At 41.9% G+C, this 19,498-nt stretch overlaps 1 protein-coding gene across 13 annotated transcripts; it reads left to right on the top strand.

The window, feature by feature from the left end:
• Positions 1 to 1,079: 1,079 nt before the first annotated feature.
• RAB9A (RAB9A, member RAS oncogene family) lies at positions 1,080 to 19,282 on the top strand. Of its 13 annotated transcripts, none has more exons than XM_039873788.1 (6): positions 1,080 to 1,252; positions 7,293 to 7,416; positions 13,891 to 13,922; positions 14,312 to 14,373; positions 15,011 to 15,041; positions 18,175 to 19,282. In XM_039873788.1, exon 6 carries the CDS (start codon positions 18,206 to 18,208, stop codon positions 18,809 to 18,811), a length of 606 nt encoding a protein of 201 aa, XP_039729722.1. In that variant the 5' UTR covers positions 1,080 to 1,252; positions 7,293 to 7,416; positions 13,891 to 13,922; positions 14,312 to 14,373; positions 15,011 to 15,041; positions 18,175 to 18,205; the 3' UTR covers positions 18,812 to 19,282. The 13 variants fall into 13 exon arrangements, with proteins under 13 accessions (XP_039729722.1, XP_039729761.1, XP_039729752.1 ...); XM_039873801.1 differs by lacking the exon at positions 15,011 to 15,041 and adding an exon at positions 15,082 to 15,190 and having other exon boundaries at positions 1,081 to 1,252; XM_039873810.1 differs by lacking the exon at positions 15,011 to 15,041 and adding an exon at positions 15,064 to 15,190 and having other exon boundaries at positions 1,081 to 1,252.
• Positions 19,283 to 19,498: the final 216 nt, after the last annotated feature.

Below are 19,498 nucleotides of genomic sequence, written 5' to 3'. Positions count from 1 at the left end.
TGATTATGATTCTGACATATGATTTTCAGGTGTCATTTCCTTAGTGATATCGTACATTGCTTGTTGCAATTTAGTTCGATGTACATGACACTATATTTTTTTCTTTTAGAAAATTAACTAGCATTCTTATGTTTTATCGTATAGTCTTAATTATTATGTGTTTTAAAATAAGGTAATGAATATCTCTTTCCCCTCCCTATTTTCAACAGATTTGTGTTTTATGAACTTTTTCTTTGGGGAAATATCCTGCATGGGTAAAAAAATATTTTTTCTATAAAAGAAACACTTATTCAAACCCAAACTGGAACTCAATATTTTGTACATGCTTCATTTTCACAAGTATTCTAAAACTGTCTTTTATATTTGTGAGAAACCGAAGCATAACCTTTTTGGTGTTGAATGAAAAGACATTAGATTCGTTACCTGAAAATGACTCCCTAAAGAGCCAGAGGTTATATAATGATAACCCAGCAAGTCGTAAAAGTGAGATCTTTTTCTTGGAAAAGAAACAAACTAAATCTACCCCACAAAATATATTGAGAGGTCACTAAAAGCCCTTCCGGTCTCCAGGGGTAGCACCTTAAGAGTCATTCGCTGAACTCCATGTATAAGTGAGGAATTAAGACGAGCTTTCCCAATACTGCCTTTTCCCACTACTACTTTATATTTAGAGATGGCAGAGGCAATATTTTAACAAGATTTAGAAAAAAATTTTAATTTAAATCCCGTCATTCCACAATATCAGAGCTGTTTTCATTGTTCATCTTCTCGTTTGTTCTTTGCGCATTCGAGTTCCCGTAACCTCAACATTCTATGATCTTGTTTATGCGATGTTTATTCTCACTTTACGTAAACTCTTGAAGATAACTATTATGTCGTGCCCTCTCCCACTGGAACGCATCAAGAGGACAGAGGAACAGCTGACCCGCAGAAAAACCTTGATTTAGCAAGGACAAGTAGCCCGCGAGTGGGCGAGAGGGTAAGGAATCAGGAGAGGGAGACCTCGAGGCCTCCACTCCCCAGGCCCCGCCCCCATCCCAAGCCCCGCCCCCACCGCCCGGCCCCGCCCCTGCCCGTCGCCATGTTGTTCTCTCGGTGCTAGGAGAGAGCCAGCGACTGGAGTCTCACCCGCGCCGCGCCGCGCCGCGCCGACGCGGCGTCCAGCCCGTAGGGTCCCTGACCCTCTCTCTTTCCTCACTGCACCTGGAGAGTCCATCCCGGAGCGTCCGGACGTCCGCCGTGTGACCGCGAAGTGAGCGGGGCGTGGAGTCCCTCGGGTTGGCGGGGGGCTGGGGCCGCGCGAGTGCCGGAGTCAGGGTCTGAGGGGAGAGCGCGGCCTGGGCCTTGGGCAGCTGGGTTGGGGCGCGCGGGGCCCGTGTCGGTCACTCGCTCGCCCCGGGAGGGGTTCAGCTCGTTGCCCCTTGCCTCCTAGCGACTGACGCAGGAGGAAAGACGGGTTCCGACACCCACACGCCCGGGGAGGGGGCCCCTTATACACAAGCCCCTGGGCGGGGGGAGAGGCACGCACACAACCCCTGGGGACACTCACACCACTCGGGCACACACACACTCACACACCCCAGCCCACCCAGACCAAACTCGCTCCCGAATGATACATGGAGAGAAAGCAAAGGCGCTCTGCACGATCCCAGGTTGGCGACATCCGACGCGCTCCCGAGGAGAACCCTTGCTAACGTGTCATGACCACTTGGGTGAGGAGTTAGGAATGTAAAGCCAGTCCTTGGGGGCTGGAGGCGGGTTGGGGCGTTATCAGAGTCAGACTGGCCAAGGTTTCCGAATCGTGATACTACTTTGCTTCCAACTTAGTATATAAAAGAGGCAAGATGAGAATTTTAAGTGCTGACCTAGTCGTAGTGGAGGGATTTTGTAGTTGTTTCTTTTTAAGTGATGACACATCCCGTGACCACGGTTCTTTTGAGGAATGACTTTTCTGCTAGTTTCCAAATTGTCACGTGACCACAATCTTTTTATAGGCTTTTAGCGTCGCGATGAACCCAATAGACAGGATTCGATTGCTTTTTTAAAATTAAAAAAAAAATTTTTTTTTCTTTTACTTGTCTGTCTTTCAGTCTTTGGCACCACGGTTATGGAAAATCCCTAAATGGCCTGTAATTTCGGAAACCGGTCAGTGGAGCAAAACTAGAAATGAAGGCAAACCAGAACTCTTCAGTCAGGGACCTTTAACGAAACTTCTTAGGGTCTCTTTTAGAAGCTTATGTTGAAATTCTCACTACTTGTCTAGTACTGTCGATATCTTATTTAGATTCTCAAATCTAAGACAACAGTGTGGCAGTCTGATGTTCTCAGTATTTTCGTGAAGATATTTTAGTAAATTCTTCTTGGTTATACTAAAAACTTTCTGGCCCGATGACTTATTTTGGAGAGTTTTGTAATGCGAGGGTATTTTTGGTTTATCATTTGTGAGGTTAGAGTGGATCGATGAAAACTGAGTAGACATCTTTGGCAAGCTGGGTTCTTGGAGATTAGGGAAATACTTTAGTACTCCTCCTTCTTTCCCAACCTCCCTCTTTCCCAACTCTTTTATCTCTTTTTATTTCTTTCTATCTCAGTCACATCTTCCACCTAGGCTACAGTACTTTGGAGGCCTGAAGCTAAAAGTTCTTTTGTTTTTAGAAGTTAGTTTTTAGCCTCCCTCATTTCTTACCATATCTTGGGGCTGATACTCTGGCACTGGATGTTCTGTGTGTGTGAATCCTGTACTCGCATCATTTTATTTAATTTTCACAGCGTTTTGTAGCTTCAGCTCCGTTTTACAGATAAGGAATTTGCTGGGCCGTAGGAGAGTTAGGCCTGTTTCCCATGGTCACACAGAGCACAGCCAGGCTTCAAAGCAGGCCTGTGTGAGTGGTAGTTCTCAACTGGAGACTTTCGATAATGTCTGCAGGTATTTTTGGTTCACACCTGAGAGAGAGTGCAGCTGGCATCTAGTGGATAGAGGCCAGGGATGCTTCTCAACATCTTTTAAGGCACAGGACAGCCCCCCACAACAAAGAGTTGTCTGGCGCAAAATGTCACAAGGGGTTTGAGAAACCCTGCTTTCCCGTGGTCTGTGTGACTTCAGAGCTCATGGTCCAGCGCTTCTGTAGCTAATGGAATGTCGTTTTCCTCTTTAGGATACCTCCTCCTCATTATTTTAAGGGTGAGGGAAATTTGAGAACTTGGAGATTTCCCTTGACTAAGAGACATATTCATTTAAAAGAGTAAGGAGTAAACAAATAATTTCTGATAACAGAATTTTATTTTATTTTTTTAGGCAAAAGTATCTGAAAGAACATGTGAGCTATTCCAATCCGTTGAAGCAGACTTAACGAGTTTGCTTTCTGTATTATTCCAGTTGTTAACAAACACTTCCCAAGTAGCCTGTCAGCACTGTTACAAAGGCGCAAGGCGCTGGTGGTGTGAAGGGCAGTAGGGAGCTTACAGGCTAATTACAATCATAAGATCAGGTTCTGACTTTGTCCTAGAACAAAATTTATTGTCCCAAGTTAGCCAGGTGTCAAAAAAAAAAAAAAAAAAACAGGTGCACACTCACACACAGGTACCTATAACATGGCATTTACTCTGGGCAGACTTAGGTGAAATGAGGAAAAGTTGATGTGTTTTTGATGGCTTTGTAGGTTGACCGCATGTGAATATTTATAAGAATCCAATCCAATAGCCATTCTTGTTGAGCATAAAATTCTTCCTTAAATTTAGTCCTAGTAGACAATAGTTACGCATGAATTTTATCATTGAAGTCAGGAAATAAAGAATGACATTTTTTAAAAAATGGACTTTTATGTCATTTTCCAGCCTGTTTTCACCATGTCTATCTAAGACTAGGCCCTTCAGCATATGTACTGCGTCATTACAGTGGCAGGTGTAACTTTTAGGTGAACTTTGGGAGTAATTGATTGAGAGGAGGAGTCAAAAGGGTTGCCTCTCTTTTTAGGAATCTTTGCCAAAGTGTTATTCAATGCAGTCTACATGGCATCTTTTGCAGGGAGCTTTGCTTTTTGACTCATGCTGATGGACAGCATGTTCTTTGCTAATTAGGAGGTTTCTGTGCTTCTTATCAGGAATCATCTGCTGTTGGGTAGAGGCGATGCTGAATTACACACCTAAAAATGATTGCTATGGCTCGGGCTCTAACAAAGGAATGTGTGTTCTTTTCTTGCGGGAGGGATTGTATTCTGCAAAGGATCAAGAGGAATCAGTGCAGGAAGAACATCTCCTGGCTTGGAGGAGTCTTGCTCCATCTGTACTTGGCTTACTACTCTGGCCAAGTTAGGTCACCACATTTCTTTCTTTGTAAAATGAGACAGTTGTACTTTATAATCTCGCTGAGATTATATGACATCAATTTATTGGCTTCCAAGTAGTTCTGCCCCACGCGATTTGCTGGTTAAGTGGCAGGAAGAAATAAGCCAAATAGAAGTGTGTGTGAATGTGGATGTGTGGTGTGAGTGCAACACATCTCACTTGAAAGCTAGCTAGGTGATAAATTTGTTAGTCCAAACCAAGGACAAGAAAATAGGGCTTGTGACTAAGTAGATTATTAACAGAGAACACTTATTAAGGATTTTTTGGGCGGAAGGGTGCGCCCACAAAATGCCTCGGGGAGTTTGGAAAACTGTGGTGCAAATGAAAGGTCAGGATACCTGAGAGGGGGACCTGGGAGACTCAGGTGGGTGGGTGGAGGGAGTCCTTGCTGCCTCGTGCTGGGTAGGTGGGTTTGGAGGTAGGTCCAGGGCCATGGGTTCCTGGGTTTGTTAGCTAACTCGGAGGAAAAATCTGTTCTCCAAAATGAATCTGGTAATTGTACATGTCGTGAAGTTAAGCCCTGAGTATTCCACCTTCTGGATTCTTCCATTAGTTTTTGTTAATTTTTGACCATGATGGGTACAGGGTTTGGAATGCTGTTGCTTATCATGAATGCGGCGTGGGCGACTACAGGTAAGTGCACGTAAGTAAGGTGACAGCTAGGTCAGCATGGGGTGGAGAGAGACGGGTGTGTTTTGGAAGAAATGTAGAAGTGAAGCAGTCGAGGCTTCACTGAACCCGGCTCATGTCATCGTGGGGAGTCTGGACACAGACTTCACTTTTGTCCCAGGCCCGAAGCCTTACCAATGTGTGCTATTGTTTGACAGGGTTGGAGAAACAGCATGGCACAACTTGATACGTTCATTCCACGGCCATGTTCATTATCCAGGTGTGAAGGATAGCAGGGAAGTGTAAACTAACAAACCGAATTGTTCAGTGTAAACTGAACTAATTGTTTTCATTCCAAAATCTTGTGCATCGTGTTTAGTTTTTGGGTACAGAGGCTAAGGCAGTTTTCAGAACATTAGTTCTCCTAAGAGTTGTTGTGTTGTCAGTGTGAGAAAAGCTTGAAAAAGGCCTCACAGATTTCTGCTTCTAGAACTTGCTATGCAGAACTCTAACAAACAGGAGTGTTTAAATAATTTAACAGGCTCAAAAAAGTCAGCGCTCACTGGGCTACGAGTACTGTGAGACAACTGCTGCAGTCTGCAGCGTCGTGCAGGTATAGAGCGGCGATCAGATGGCCGTGCCTAAAAATGCATGCGTGGTTTAGTTGGAAGTCAGAACAGGACAACGGAAGCGCTTGAGAACCACATGCCGGTGGATGCAGAGCATTCTCTGGAACGAGGTCCAGTCCTCTTGAATAAAATTTCATAGATAGTTGTTTTGGAGCAAACAGCTGCCACCCTCATATCCTGTTCCACATTAATATTTGTGCAGTACTTGATATTTTATCACGTAGCCCTGGAAAACCAGCTTTGCAGAGGTATGATGTCATCGAAAGGAATGTGGTGCGATCCAGTGTTGAAATTGTGAACTCCCTCGAGTGCCAGTGTGCATGCTGTCCTGCAGATGGCCAGAACCTCTGTGGTTCCCTCAGAAATTGAAAACAGCTTGTTCTACCCCGCTTCCTCTGCAGCCGGACCCTTGATTCCCCTCGCCCTCCTTGTCCTCAGGGTTTCATCTCCATTTTCTGCTGCTCACACTTCTTTAGGAAGAAGATCTAGTGGAGTAAGGGCCACTGGGTGCAGAGGGGTGGTCATGGGGTCTCCAGCGTTTCAGAAACCCTTGGCGCGCTCAGCCCGGCTGGCCTGTTCTTGATAAGTGTCAAGACGTGGGTTGGGTTTCCTCGTCTCTTCAATTTGTCACCTGTGGACCATATGTTTTCCATCTTCTCAATTTCATTGTTGTTTCTCACTTATAGTTGTTCCCTCTTGTTGTCCTTTTTGGGTTTGTACATTTTTTAGTTCTTTCTGTCATTTGGTGGGAGGGAAGGTGGCACATATGTGACTTGCCCTGTTTAATTAGACCGGCGGCAGTTATTTAATTTTTGTGAACTTGAGTTTATTGACTTCTAAAACGTGGGTGATAGTGTCCAACTTGAAGGCAGTTTGAAGGTGCTATATGCCAGGCATCTAGTAGATATTTAGTAAACAGTGGCGACTCATGTTTTCCCGGTCATAGCATTTGTTATTTGAGCTAACATGACGACAGCAGTAGCTAGGGAGGGAAATGGACATGTTTCTTGTGTGGATGAATGCAGTGGGTAAGACAGAAGAAGAAAGAGATTTTGGAAACGGGGAAAATAATTAGCTTGGTTTTAGATATGTTGAATTTGAACTGCCATCAGAGTACCAGATGAACATCTTATAAAAGGATTGGAATTTTCGTCTGGCCCCGAGGGTTACGAGGGTGGAGGTGGACTTTAGTTTAGAAAGCACTGGGTTTTTTATATTCCCAGGAAGATGGGTTTGAGAAGAGGTAAGGCCTTCGACCTTGCTGTATACCAGCTTTCAGAGCTTGTTAGAAAAGGGAGTCACCTAGGTTGCAGAAAGCTAAGGGGTGAAAGGGAGAGAAAGCGGAACCTATTGTCAGGGTAGTTTTGTGGACCATTAAGTAGAAAGCATTTTCAAGGTCACTGCCAGGCTGTGGCTGAGTCTTGGCTAAGACTCAAAGGTCTCACTTACTCCTCCAGCTAGAGGACTGATACTTTGCAAGATCCTTGCACATTTGGACCTCCATTACCTTATTTGTCTAAAAAAAATGCCAGAGTACCCTTCTGAGATTTTAATGACATGTACATCTAGACAAATGGCTACATCTGAAAGAATTCATTGTCTCTTAGGTGGGCCTCTGAGTTGGGGGACACTGATTAACCATGAGGGTGTTTTCTAAAAGTGTACACCGTGAAGTCCCAAGAGAAACACTTTTCTCTTTTTTCACTTTAGAGGTACACGTGCCTTAGGGCATTTAGGCGAGGACTGAGGAGAAGCCCTTGGATTGGCCATTAGGAGGCGTCTGGTGACTTCTGCATATGTACAGCGTGGAGACAAAGTTGGGATCCTGTGTGTGGTGAGCAGAGTGGAAGGTTGATCAGGCATAGAGGTGGAATGGGTCATGATACAGAATAAGTTTAGGCTTGGAAAGTTTTTTGTAAGCAAAGTCAGTCATTACCTTGCTGTAATGGGCATCGTTGATGGAGAAGTGGGATGATGCGAACTTTCTGGAAAGCTACCTGTAGCACTCCGAACGTTTCTTCTCATTTTGACCTGGTGACCCCTTCCTGCAGAATGTGAGCCTCTGATCTAGCTGAGTCCTCTGTGCCAGACATGTCGCCGTCCTCTTGAAATATATCTTCTTGGGAAATTTCCACTCTTACTTAATTTCTCTAACAGCCAAGAAGTTCCACTTTGCTGTGGCTTCATGTCTTGTGGGCATAATAACTCTTCCTTGAGTTTATTTGGAAGTTCTCCGGCCCTTACCCTTTTCTGCTCCAAAACAAAGACTCCTGGTTTCTAGTTTAACTTGTGCATACTCAGAACCAATATTCCCTGAAGTTACAGCAGATCACTGCAGATCATAATTTATGTTTAGCTGCTTTAATGTATTTTTCTAACATGCATATTCAAATTCATTTCTTTTATAATGCATTCTTCCTGAAATACCCAGCCATAATTTCCAGTACTTTATCTGTTTCTTTGCATTTTAATTCTGTCCCCCAAAGTGCAACCTTAAACTGTTCCCACTCTTTATCGTCAAGCATTTTAAGTGCCTTTTACGGGTAAGTATCTTATTATAGGTAAATTTATTTATGCTTGTTCCTTTTAAGGACCAAATTAAACACAACCAAAGAACCAAACGTTACCCTCACTTACAGAATTAGTGGTTTTCTGTGAGTCTGTTCACTGAACCATCACAGTTCATGGTCAAAGTGTAATAATAAAGTCTGACGAGTGAGGGAGAGAACGAGAAATAGCGATGCGAAGTAAAGATGAAAGCCTTGAGAGTGTTATGAGCTACACAAGTGGATTGCACATAATATACGAATGATACAGACATGTATTTATCATTTCTTGAGGTCCAGATTCCTTTAAGAATCCGATGAAACCTTTTTTATTCTTTCCAGAAAAAGCTCAGCACACGTGCTTCCATCCATACACTCATCCTTATTTCACATGTGATTCTAGGAGGTGTATTTTCCCCTGCAGCTCCTTCGTGGACTCCCAGTGAAGCACACTATATGTACACTGTCCAATACAGCACTCATGTAACAATTTAAATTTACAGTAATTAAAATTAAATAAAATTTTAAAATGCAGTTGCTCATTTTAAAATTTTAAAATGCAGGTGCTCAGTAGCAACGTGTGATTAATACTACTGTATCTGACAGCACAGGTGTAGAACACCTTCATCATTGCAGAAATGTCTGGTTTAAGAAGATTTAGTTTCTTTAGCAATTCTGTTTTTTCCTTCTCTCTTTTCTCTTCCCACTCTCTCCACAGTGGTTAATGATTAGTTAGTATACTACAGAGATGTCTCGTTTTAAGCAAAATTGTGAGTATATGTTTTTTAGAAGTTTAATTAAATGAATGATCTTCAGAAAAGTCCTTATTGCAATGAGTTTTTAAAATAGGACTAGCTACTCTGAGATCGTGATAATGTGGTTTGATTATACTTTTCCTTCTCTAGCTATCTCTGTGAGTTAATGCTCAGGGGTCGATTCGGTAATTTATTTCATCTGGCAAATTGCACTCCAAGTTGGTCTATTCCCATGGTATTTTGCTTATTCTCCAGCTGAACCCTGTTTTTGGTCCACCTCTTGCTGTAGAAATAGCACCCATCACACTTAATGACTTTCTCAACTTGCTTCTTGTTCTTACATTTCAGCAAGACAACCAGGAAAACGAGAAACAGAGTGGGACTAATTAGGTTCAGTGAGACACACATTTAAGATAATATGAGGAAATAAATACAGCTCAAGGGAAAATAGAAATAATTAAGAGATTGTTCATGCTTTTGTTTTCCTTGGTTAGTTTCTTTGAGCCTGTTTCACAAGCTTTGAAATGAAATAAGTGGTATGTCTCTAGGATATTCAGGGTGAATGCAAAAGGAATGTATGATTTTGGAAAAAAAAAATCTGTTCCTAAATTAAACCAGGAATGATACATTCAATTTAAATGTTTGGAAGTGAGAACTAGTAAAGGGATTACAGAGTATGTGTTTCAAAGTCAGAAATTTTCAGAAAAGTAGTTTACAAACCCAGCCTTCTCTCCCTTTGACTGCTTCTTAGAGGAATGTTGTCATTTTTTTAATGTTCAGCAGCTTCCTGTTGCAGTCAATAGTTCTTATTTTAAAGTGGTTTTCTCATTAGACTTGCAAGTAAGAATCAATTTTTTTTTGTCTCTTTCCATACATTTTAATAGACCTCAAAAATAGAATGGGGGAAGGACTGATTGATTAGAGAAACAGAATTATAAGTACAGAAAGTACAAGTAGAAAAATAAGAATAGAATAAGAATAAAGGAGGAAGTAACTTACTTTGTTCTCAGTTTAGCACTTACTTGGTACCTCACCATATTTAAAACTTTGTACAAGATGTTGCAGAACAAAAGGGCAAATGAATGATGGCATTAGGTGTTTTGTGTCCCGCCTAGGGAACTGACATTGTAATTAGGAAACAGATACATGCACAACTGATAGATTAGAGCCCAAGTGAATGAGAGCTGTAATGGAGGTGGAAATGATGAGAAAGAAGGATTAGGGAGAGGAGCCTAGAAAGCTTCTTGGGTGAGGTGATTTGAATTAGGCCTTTGGATAACTAAGATTTTTATAGCTGTCCAGGTGTAGAGATAGGCCTCCCAGGCCAAGATAAGGGCTTGAGCAAAGGCTGGACAGTAAATGCCTGTGATAGGTGTAGGGATGGTGACTTGTAGGGATATAATTGGGACAGGCTTATAAGCGAGGTTGGATAGTTCTGAATGCCATGCTCAGAATCCAGTATAATAAAAATAATGAAGAAATAAATGGATTTAGTTACCTGTAAGAATGGAAACAATGAGATCCATGACCAATAAAAAATGTCTACCTTTAATTAAACATTCCTGTTAGAGATGTATATTCTCCATGTTCGGGTCTGACTCCCCTTGGTTTATTGTAGTATATGGCTTTGAAAGTCAGCTAGGGGTTGCAGAAGGCCGGAGAAAAGGCTACTACTGATAAAACTATCCATAAACAATTGATAGTGCAAGATAAAAATCCACAATGGAAAAGTCGGAAAAATAGGATTATAAAAAAGAAAGGGTTGACATACAATACTCTCTTTTTATCTTTAGTTTTGAAGTATCTTCTGAAAACATGGTTCATTTTCTTTCCTGCTGGTGACCTCTACTTATCCAACTTCTCATTCAGATTAGTGTGTGCCATATACAACGTGTGTTGGTACCAGCATATGGTATTGTAATCCTAAAGTAGTACCTATTGTGCCTGTAACTGCTTTATTTAAGAAGACACTGCCGAAGGGACAAGGAGATTGTCGCTCTGTAAATCTAATTTTAGGGTCTTATTGTTAATAAGACCTTAGGCTGTGTGCGCGCAAAGTTGTGCAACCATCACCACTGGCTAATTCCAGAATATTTTCACCCCTTTCCCCAAAGAAACCCCATACTCATTAGCAGTCACTCTCTATTTACCTCTCTCCCTGCATTCCCTGGAACCAGAAATCTACTTTCTGTCTATGGATTTGCCCATTCTGAACATTTCATATAAATGGAATCATATAATACGTGGCCTTTTGCGTTGTATATATCAGCACTTCATTCCTTTTCATGGCTGATTAATCTTCCATTGTATAGATATGCCACATTTTATTGTCCCTTCATTAGTTGATGGACATTTGGGTTGTTTCCACTTTTGGGCTATGATGAATAATGCTGCTTTGAACATTCACGTATAAGTGTTTATGTGGATGTATTTCTCTTAGATATATGCCTAAGAGAGGAATTGCTGGGTGATATGACAACTCTGCGTTTATCTTTTTGAGGAACCACCAAGCTGATTTTCATTGTCACTGCACCATTTTACATTCCCATCAGCAGTATATGAGGGTTACAGTTTCTCCACAACTTCAGCACTTGTCATTGTCTTGATTCTAGCCATCTTAGTGGGTGTGAAGTGGTATCTTGTAGTTTTGATTTGCATTTCCCTATTTGCTAATGATGCTGACCATTTTTGCCCTTTTTTAAATTGGGTTATTTGGTTTTTATTGATGAATTGTAAGAGTTCTTTATACATCTGGATACAAGTCCCTTATCAGATATTTGGTTTGCCAATATTTTCCCCCATTCAGTGTGTTGTCTTTTTACTTGCTTGATAACACAAAAGTTTCTAATTTTGATTAAGTTCAGTTTTTTTATTTCTTTTGGTGTCATACTGAGTTATTTTTAATATAATCAGTTATAGAAAAATTTAGGAAGCAATCGTCCTTGAGGTATGGCTGATAGCAGTATTTAAAAAAAATTTAAAAGATGATTTCCATTCCATTTAACTGCAGCATTCAGTCAAGCTAGACTTAAACTGAAAATGAAGCTTTTGATTCATTTTTATATACTTTTGATATTAAAAAAAGTATGATTTTGCAATCAAATCAGAACTTTGAAGATCGAACTCGGTATTGATTATTCTAGGTTTTCTTGTGACTTTAATGTAAATCCGCAAGCTTTTACATGGTGTGATGATGGAGGGCATACTGTTTGGGTATCTTTCTGCAGTCCCATGTCTGCACGTCTCCTCGAGGTGTGCAGAACACTCCCCAGTTAGGCATTTAGGTCATTTCCAGAAATCCTTACTAGGCTTTGAAGGCCCTGCCTGCTTCAGGCCTCTCTCTCCAGTCCCACGTGCATAGAACTCTGTCTCTGGGCTCCAGGTGCATGGGTCTACCTGGGGGTCTACCTTGGGCTCTCCGGGTACATGCCAGGCTGCCTGGGCAGGGCCTTGGCTTGGGCTGGTCCCACTTCCGGGTTCCTGTTCCCTCCCCTCTTCTTACAGTTTCCTCCTCCTGCTGAGTTTACCCTGTGGTCAGCTCATCCATCTGTAGTGGTGTCAGACCTTGGCGAGGCTCTGTTCCAAGGCCAGCATGCGGCTGCACGCGACTCACGGTCATTGAGACATTGCTTTAGAACAGCCCACACTGGAAGCTGGTGTATAGTCTCTCACTGACACTGTTGAACACAACCCACTTCTCCTCTGGCGTTGGAAGTCACCGCTTTTTCTTTAACTGAGTGGCCGGTAAAGTAGCTGGCTGTGTTACAGAATAATGTATGGAGTTTCAGTCCCTCTGATGGCTGAAATCACAGGGAGCTCTGTGAGATACCCTGAGATGCCCACACGGGGACCCTGATAGAGCCTCAGGTTTACACGTCTCATCTCTCATTCGCCAAGGGAGACGCTGGGCAGAATCCCTGCACTGTTTAAGTTCTTTGGTTTTGGGTTGAGTGTGAATAGTTTCATTCTGTACCTCTCATTTGTAAGACTCGCCACGGTTGTAACCTACATGGGTTTGTGTGTGGATTGTCACCTCCCCCAGATACCAGCTCCAGGAGACTGGGTGTGGCTCGCATCCTCAGCACCTGGCACACAGTAGGCCCTCACTAAGTGTTGGCTGAAAAATTCCTTTCCACTCATTCCACTGAACGCTAGGCTTCCCCAACCTTTTGAGCACCAGGGACCAGTGCTCCTATAAGAATCTAAGGCCTGATCTGAGGCGGAGCTGAGGCAGTGATGCTGACGCTGGGGAGTGGCTGCAAATACGGATGAAGCCTCGCTTGCTTGCCCACTGTTCACCACTTGCTGCGTGGCTCCGTTCCTAACAGGCTGCAGATGTGCTTTATACTATATGTCAATGGATTGACTACTACTAGTTCTGTCAGGTTAACTTGTTTTTGTGCAGATCTTGAAATAAAGCGAGCAGTTGACTGTTACCATTGCAACTGCTTATACCTGCAACAGCAACAGGAAAACACTCAAAAATCAGTGCAAAGGCAGCTGAGCCTAGTGGGTTAGTGCTGGGCTTTACAGTCGTGAGTCAGCTGCATTCAGATCTCATTTTTTACTGTGTGCTCAGCCGAGGTATGTAACCTTTCTGAGTCAGTGTGCTCATCTGGAGTATAGGGGTAAAGAGACTTGTGAGGAGTGAATGCAGCGAAGCAGAGTAAATGGCTTACATGGCTTAGTCAATATTAGCGTTGTTGTTGTTACAGCCATACCTCGTTTTATCGCGTGTTGATTTATCATACTTTGCAGATATTGCTTTTTTTTTTAAACAAATTGAAGGTTTGTGGCAACCACCAGCATAAAGATTATGGCTCGCCAAAGGCTCAGATGATGGCTAGCATTTTTTAGGAATAAAGTATTTTTTAAATTAAGGCACGTACATTGTTTTTTAGACATGCTATTGCACACTTAATAGATTATAGCGTAAACCTCTTATGTAAACTGGGAAACCAAAAAATTCATGTGACTTGCTCTGTTGTGATATTTGCTTTATTGCAGTGGTCTGGAACTGGACCCCCGATATCTCTGAGGTATGCCGGTCATTACTGTTTTATCTTTAACTCTAAAATTTCGAAGTTTTGAAGAGTCTCCTTTGTTTTCAAATATTGAACTTATAAGTTAAGGACTGCTATATGTTGAGTCCCACAAAAATGCCCTTTGCTTTTAAGGGGGAGAAGGGATTGAAACTGTTGGTTTAGACCCAGAGAGGCTGGTACTTTTAGCACAGCTCCGCATTCATTACTGGGAAACCATCACATTGATTTGGTCTCTAAGGCTAGGATCCTTTGGCTTCTTAATGTCTGCCTAATCCTCTCAGTTGTTCTGCCCATAACTCTTACTGAAATTTGAAGAAATGGCCATAAACGAAATCTTTTTGTAAAACTGCCAATAAAGACTTCTTCATATATTCATTCCACAGAAACTTCCTGCACTCCGGTCATGAGCCTGGCACAGTGGTGAACTGCTTTAAGAGCACTAGAGGTAGGTACTGTTGTCACCACTGTCCTCATGAGCTTCAGGATGTCAAGTAGCTTGTCCATAGGTCTGCGTTCATGGCCTTTGGCACCAGGAACCAGTTCTTCTTTTTGACAGTAGGCTTTTATTTGGCCACAGGAAAGATTTCACCTTGGCCGCCCAGAAAAAATCTTTCCAACACTGCTGCCCTAGCCTTAGCCCAGCGTCTCCTGTGTCACATTGGTGCTTCTCTCTCACGTGGCCCTTCTTTTTTCCTTGTTGTGTTAGTTTTATTTTATTCTCTGGAATATGATTATTCCGAGCCACTCTAAATTTGGGCACATTTTGAAGAATGAGTGAAATATTTTACATTTCATCTTAACAAAATTTTATAGTTGTCTGAGTGTAAAACTTAGAAAAGAAAGCTGGGCAAGCGAAAAACTTTGAAAAAACAATGATTAAAGTGTAGTATTTGATTCTAGCACTTTTTTTAGACTGAGAAATGTCATGTGCAGCTTTCAGATGCAATTTCCTTTTAAATTAGGAATCTAGCTGCTAATAGAAGTCAGATATTTCTTTCACATTTTAATTATTGCGCTTACCTTTAAAAGTATGAAAGCGAATGTGCATTGCTAAGGTGAGCTTTCTGACATTTTATTTGCAGATGATGATGATGCTTGAACTGAACATTTAAGGTGAGATTTATTACCTCTGTAGTATGCTTCTCTTATTCAGATTCCTTATCGAATTTAACTGAATTGCTAACCGTAACCTTGGTGAAGATTGTTGCCTTTGGGCAGTCACTCCAAACTGGAGTATAAAAGACTTCACGTTACATTTTAAGGTAAGTTCTCAAAATAGCGTAGGATACCTTTATTCATGCAACTCATACTAAAGTTTCAAAGGATTTTACTGTTTTTAGAGAAGAAAAAGAACGCTTTTAACGTCTGTAAACTGAGTGAGGTTATATTAACGTGTAGATTACATGAAGCTAGCTTTTGTTAGTTGCTATTGGGAAATAAAATGGTTTGTAAATTTATTTGTATCACCATGTATGTTTATATGCAACTCTACAGGTAGAATCAGAGAGATGTTTGTGTGTATATTTGTTGTTTTAGCAAATGCCAACATACTCCCAAATAGGATATCTGAGAGGCCCCAAAATATAGATGGTAAATGTAAACATTGTCCCCTATTTCCTGATGTGTGTGTCTAGCAGTCCCCAGATTTGTTTGATCAGAAAATTTGTTTGATCACAAACTAGGAAATCGCACATTATTATGAAAAAAGAACTATCAATGTGTCCTGATAAAATTATAAATGACAAATCCCAGGGAATTTCTGAGAATTTGGTAGATGTGTGCAACTAGTCATCTGAGTGGAGGTTGTTAGATTGCATAATCTGGTTTATAATTTGATGTAAAGATTCTAACAATTCAATGCTGTACAATGAAACTTTGTGTCTGGTAAGGCAGTTAGAGGCCTGTTAAAATTCTGGGATAAACCATAGACTGGACTTTCGCACCTCTGTTACACCCTCATTACACAACATGTACCTTAAACGTGTGTGAAAGGAACGACCTTGGGTGGGGTTGCTGAGGAAGGTTCCCAGTGTTGGTGATGACCGTGCCGAAGGGTCCCGAGGGCCCAGCGGTGGGTTAAGCGAAGCAGGGTGGGCTCATTAGCACAAGGACAGCAGGGGCCCGCGTGGAGACAAGGGAGAGTGCACGAGCTGAGCAAGTGCAGGTGGATTTCAGTTCCATCCGGCTGCATTTCCGAATGGCTGGAGCTGAGAACGGGGAGCAGGGCCAAGTGTCTTGCCTTAGACGTTGGGCACAGAGTTGCATCTCGATCTACGGGAGAGTGTTAAAGGACGGGGCGTCCGACATGCCTTCCATGTGGCAGAATGGTTGGTGTGCTTTTTTGGTTTTGTTATTCTTTTTTCTATAAGTTTAAGTTGTTTAAGCAAGATTATAAAGAATTAAACAAAGGAACCGATTTACCAGATTGTTATCTATGTCAGAAAATTAAGAGGCTTGAGATTTTTTTACTTTCTTCTCTGATGTTAATTTACTCTGGGCATTGGGCAGGGTGATCCCTTGGCAGTCAAAAGTCTCCAAGAAGTATGCACCTTGATTGTCTCATACTTTTGCTGGCCAATTTAAATTGTATTTATTATAGTAATAATTACTATAGTAATTTTAAAAAGCCAGTAAGAGTTGGGGGCAATTTGCTACAGGTTTTACCAGCATAGTTTGGTATGTAGTTAGAAATACGAAATTCTTGCACATTATAGGATGTGTTCAGTTACATTACACCAGGTCATATCTGCATTTAACTAGGAGATAGCCAGATGTTTACTGCAGTGATTTTGCGAATTCATCCCAGTCAGAATAAGAGTTATTGTTCATGCCTCATTACCTCCCATTGAGGTGCACAGTGTCTACTTCCATGTTAAAGTTAACTCCCATTTTTGCTTTAGAGCTACACTCTCCAATACAGCTACTGGCTCTTTAAATATGGTCATTCAACTTAGTTAAAATTAAATCAAATTTAAAAATCTGTTCTTCACTCCCCTAGCCATTTGTCAAGTACTCAGTAGCCACACGTGGCTAGTGGCTGCCATATCAGACACTGTAGACAGGGGACATCTCCAACATTGCAGAAAGTTGTTAGTGCATCTCTAAAGGTTGTCGTTTTTTACCAGTCTTAATATACTTAAAGGCCACTTAATACTGAAATAGTTACAGATTAAGTGATACTATTTGATTTAAAATAACTGGGGAGAAGGGAGAATGGGGAGTTACGGAGGAAATAGGATTTGGCACAAGGTGATAATTGCTGAAGCTAGGTTTAGGGTCCTTGGGGTTTCATTATATTATTCTCATTATTCAGACATTTTGTGTATGCTTGAAATTTTCCATAACAAAAAATTGGGACAGAAGCTTAAGTAAGAACGGCACGTAGAAGCGGCCGTCTGTACATGGGCAACTGAAACCGCACCCGGACAGGCCGGTGCCTATAGTGCAGGAAGGCTTTTCCTCCTGCCGCAGGGTTTCCCTGAAGGGGTGTGCAGAGCACCGCATTTTTGCTTAAGATTTATTTCATTCCCCCTTGAAACACACAAGTAACAGCTCGTGTTTGTTAGGAGTTGGAACTGCCTAAATGAGTATCGTGAGTACAATGTGCTATATTACGATATTCTGTCAAAAATTCTGCTGGCATTAATTTCAGCAAACTGAAAATAGTGTTCCTGATGAAGAGAACAGTCCATTTACTCAGTGGTTGGCTTTTGTTTACTGCCAGATCACTCAGCTTCTGGTTCTGGTTTCCCGGTTACTAGCTACTATGGTGACAGCATTGGAAGAAAGAATGCGGGGGTTGTCAAGTAAACCCCTGGCAGGAGAGGAAAGCCATCAGTGAACACCTCACTGTGTCACCAAAGGGTTGTTTGAAGTTGTTACAGAGACTTGCCTACTTGGTCTCCTATAGCATCTCTAACAAATGGTGGCAGGGCTTATTGTAAGTAGAGAGGAACGGTTCAGGGTAAGATATCTGGGGTGTGACTTGGCCTTGAGTGCCAGCTTCAGCCAGCCGAGACCCAGACAGGGGAAAGAGCGAGCCCTCCCCCGCTGGTGTAGGGAGTAATGGCAGGGTAGTGCCTGGCGTGTGGTCGAGTGCTCCGCAAATGAAAGCTTGTGCTGCTAGGTACTGCCTGTGCAGAAACGAACTGGGACTCTGTGCTTTATTTCCCTAAAATGGTGATATTCACAGAATCGTGCACTGTGCAGGCCTAAAGGCATATAATGGTCCCTTTTTATTTTACAGAGGTCTGAAGTCAAAGATCGTGAGATTAATAATGGCAGGAAAATCATCACTCTTTAAAGTAATTCTCCTTGGAGATGGTGGAGTTGGGAAGAGTTCTCTGATGAACAGATATGTGACTAACAAGTTTGATACCCAGCTCTTCCACACAATAGGTGTGGAGTTTTTAAATAAAGATTTGGAGGTAGATGGACATTTCGTTACCATGCAGATTTGGGACACGGCCGGGCAAGAGCGCTTCAGAAGCCTGAGGACACCATTTTACAGAGGTTCCGACTGTTGCCTGCTCACTTTTAGTGTCGATGATTCTCAAAGCTTCCAGAACCTGAATAACTGGAAGAAAGAGTTCATATATTACGCAGATGTAAAAGAGCCCGAAAGCTTTCCTTTTGTGATTTTGGGCAACAAGGTCGACATAAGTGAACGGCAGGTGTCTGCAGAAGAAGCCCGAGCCTGGTGCAGGGACAACGGCGACTGCCCTTACTTTGAAACCAGTGCAAAAGATGCCACGAATGTCGCAGCGGCTTTTGAGGAAGCGGTTCGAAGAGTGCTTGCGACGGAGGACAGGTCAGATCACTTGATTCAGACAGACACAGTCAGTCTGCACCACAAGCCCAGGCCGAGCTCATCTTGCTGTTGATCATTAAAGAGGTTGCCCACGTTCTAACCAACTCACGCATATACGCAAACAAACAGGGTGGAGGAGGCTGAGCGTTTGCATCAGTGGATCATCTACTCACAAAGTTAAACCAGCCATACTGCTGTTTCATTAGTGGGTAGGAGGGGGCACACATCCACTCATGGAACAACCTATTTACTCAGTAATGGCACCTTACATTTATAAATTGCAACCGTTGTCTAATAATGTTTAATTTAAATACGTAAGTTACAGAGCTAATAAGTGAGATGACCGGGACTTTCATTATGATTAAAACAAAACACTCAAATATTCTAGAAGTTATTGTTTTTTTTTTTCCTGGGAAAATGGACAACTACTTTTTGTATGTGTGTATTTTTATGTAATTAGCATTTTATTCTTGGTTTGGGGGAAAATTTCCTAAAGCAATAATGTTAGATATTAAAGATTAAAATCTAATGCATTTGCACTGCAGTCATTTGATTACTTCTTTGTTCTCTTTAAAGTTCCTGTGTTCACGTTTTCATTCCACATACAAGAAGTGATCTAAGGAGTAGTCACTCGTCATTTATGTGCCACACGTTCATGACCGCCCCCAACCCAGAAGCCAGCTTTATATTCTTAGAGGAAATGCTAAGGATTGTATAATGTGTGAGGGTAAATGAAGACATCTTTATTTGATCGTACATT

This window comes from Pteropus medius, unplaced genomic scaffold, assembly GCF_902729225.1.
Source record: "Pteropus medius unplaced genomic scaffold, Ma_sr-lr_union100, whole genome shotgun sequence".
NCBI classification, from domain to species: domain Eukaryota; kingdom Metazoa; phylum Chordata; class Mammalia; order Chiroptera; family Pteropodidae; genus Pteropus; species Pteropus medius.
The sequence above is the reverse complement of the archived record's forward strand: the minus strand, read 5'-3'. Positions and strand labels throughout refer to the sequence as shown.

Bases quoted from the DNA above. Each gene is read 5' to 3' on its own strand.
- RAB9A (XM_039873830.1), top strand. From the start codon at position 18,206: ATGGCAGGAAAATCATCACTCTTTAAAGTAATTCTCCTTGGAGATGGT.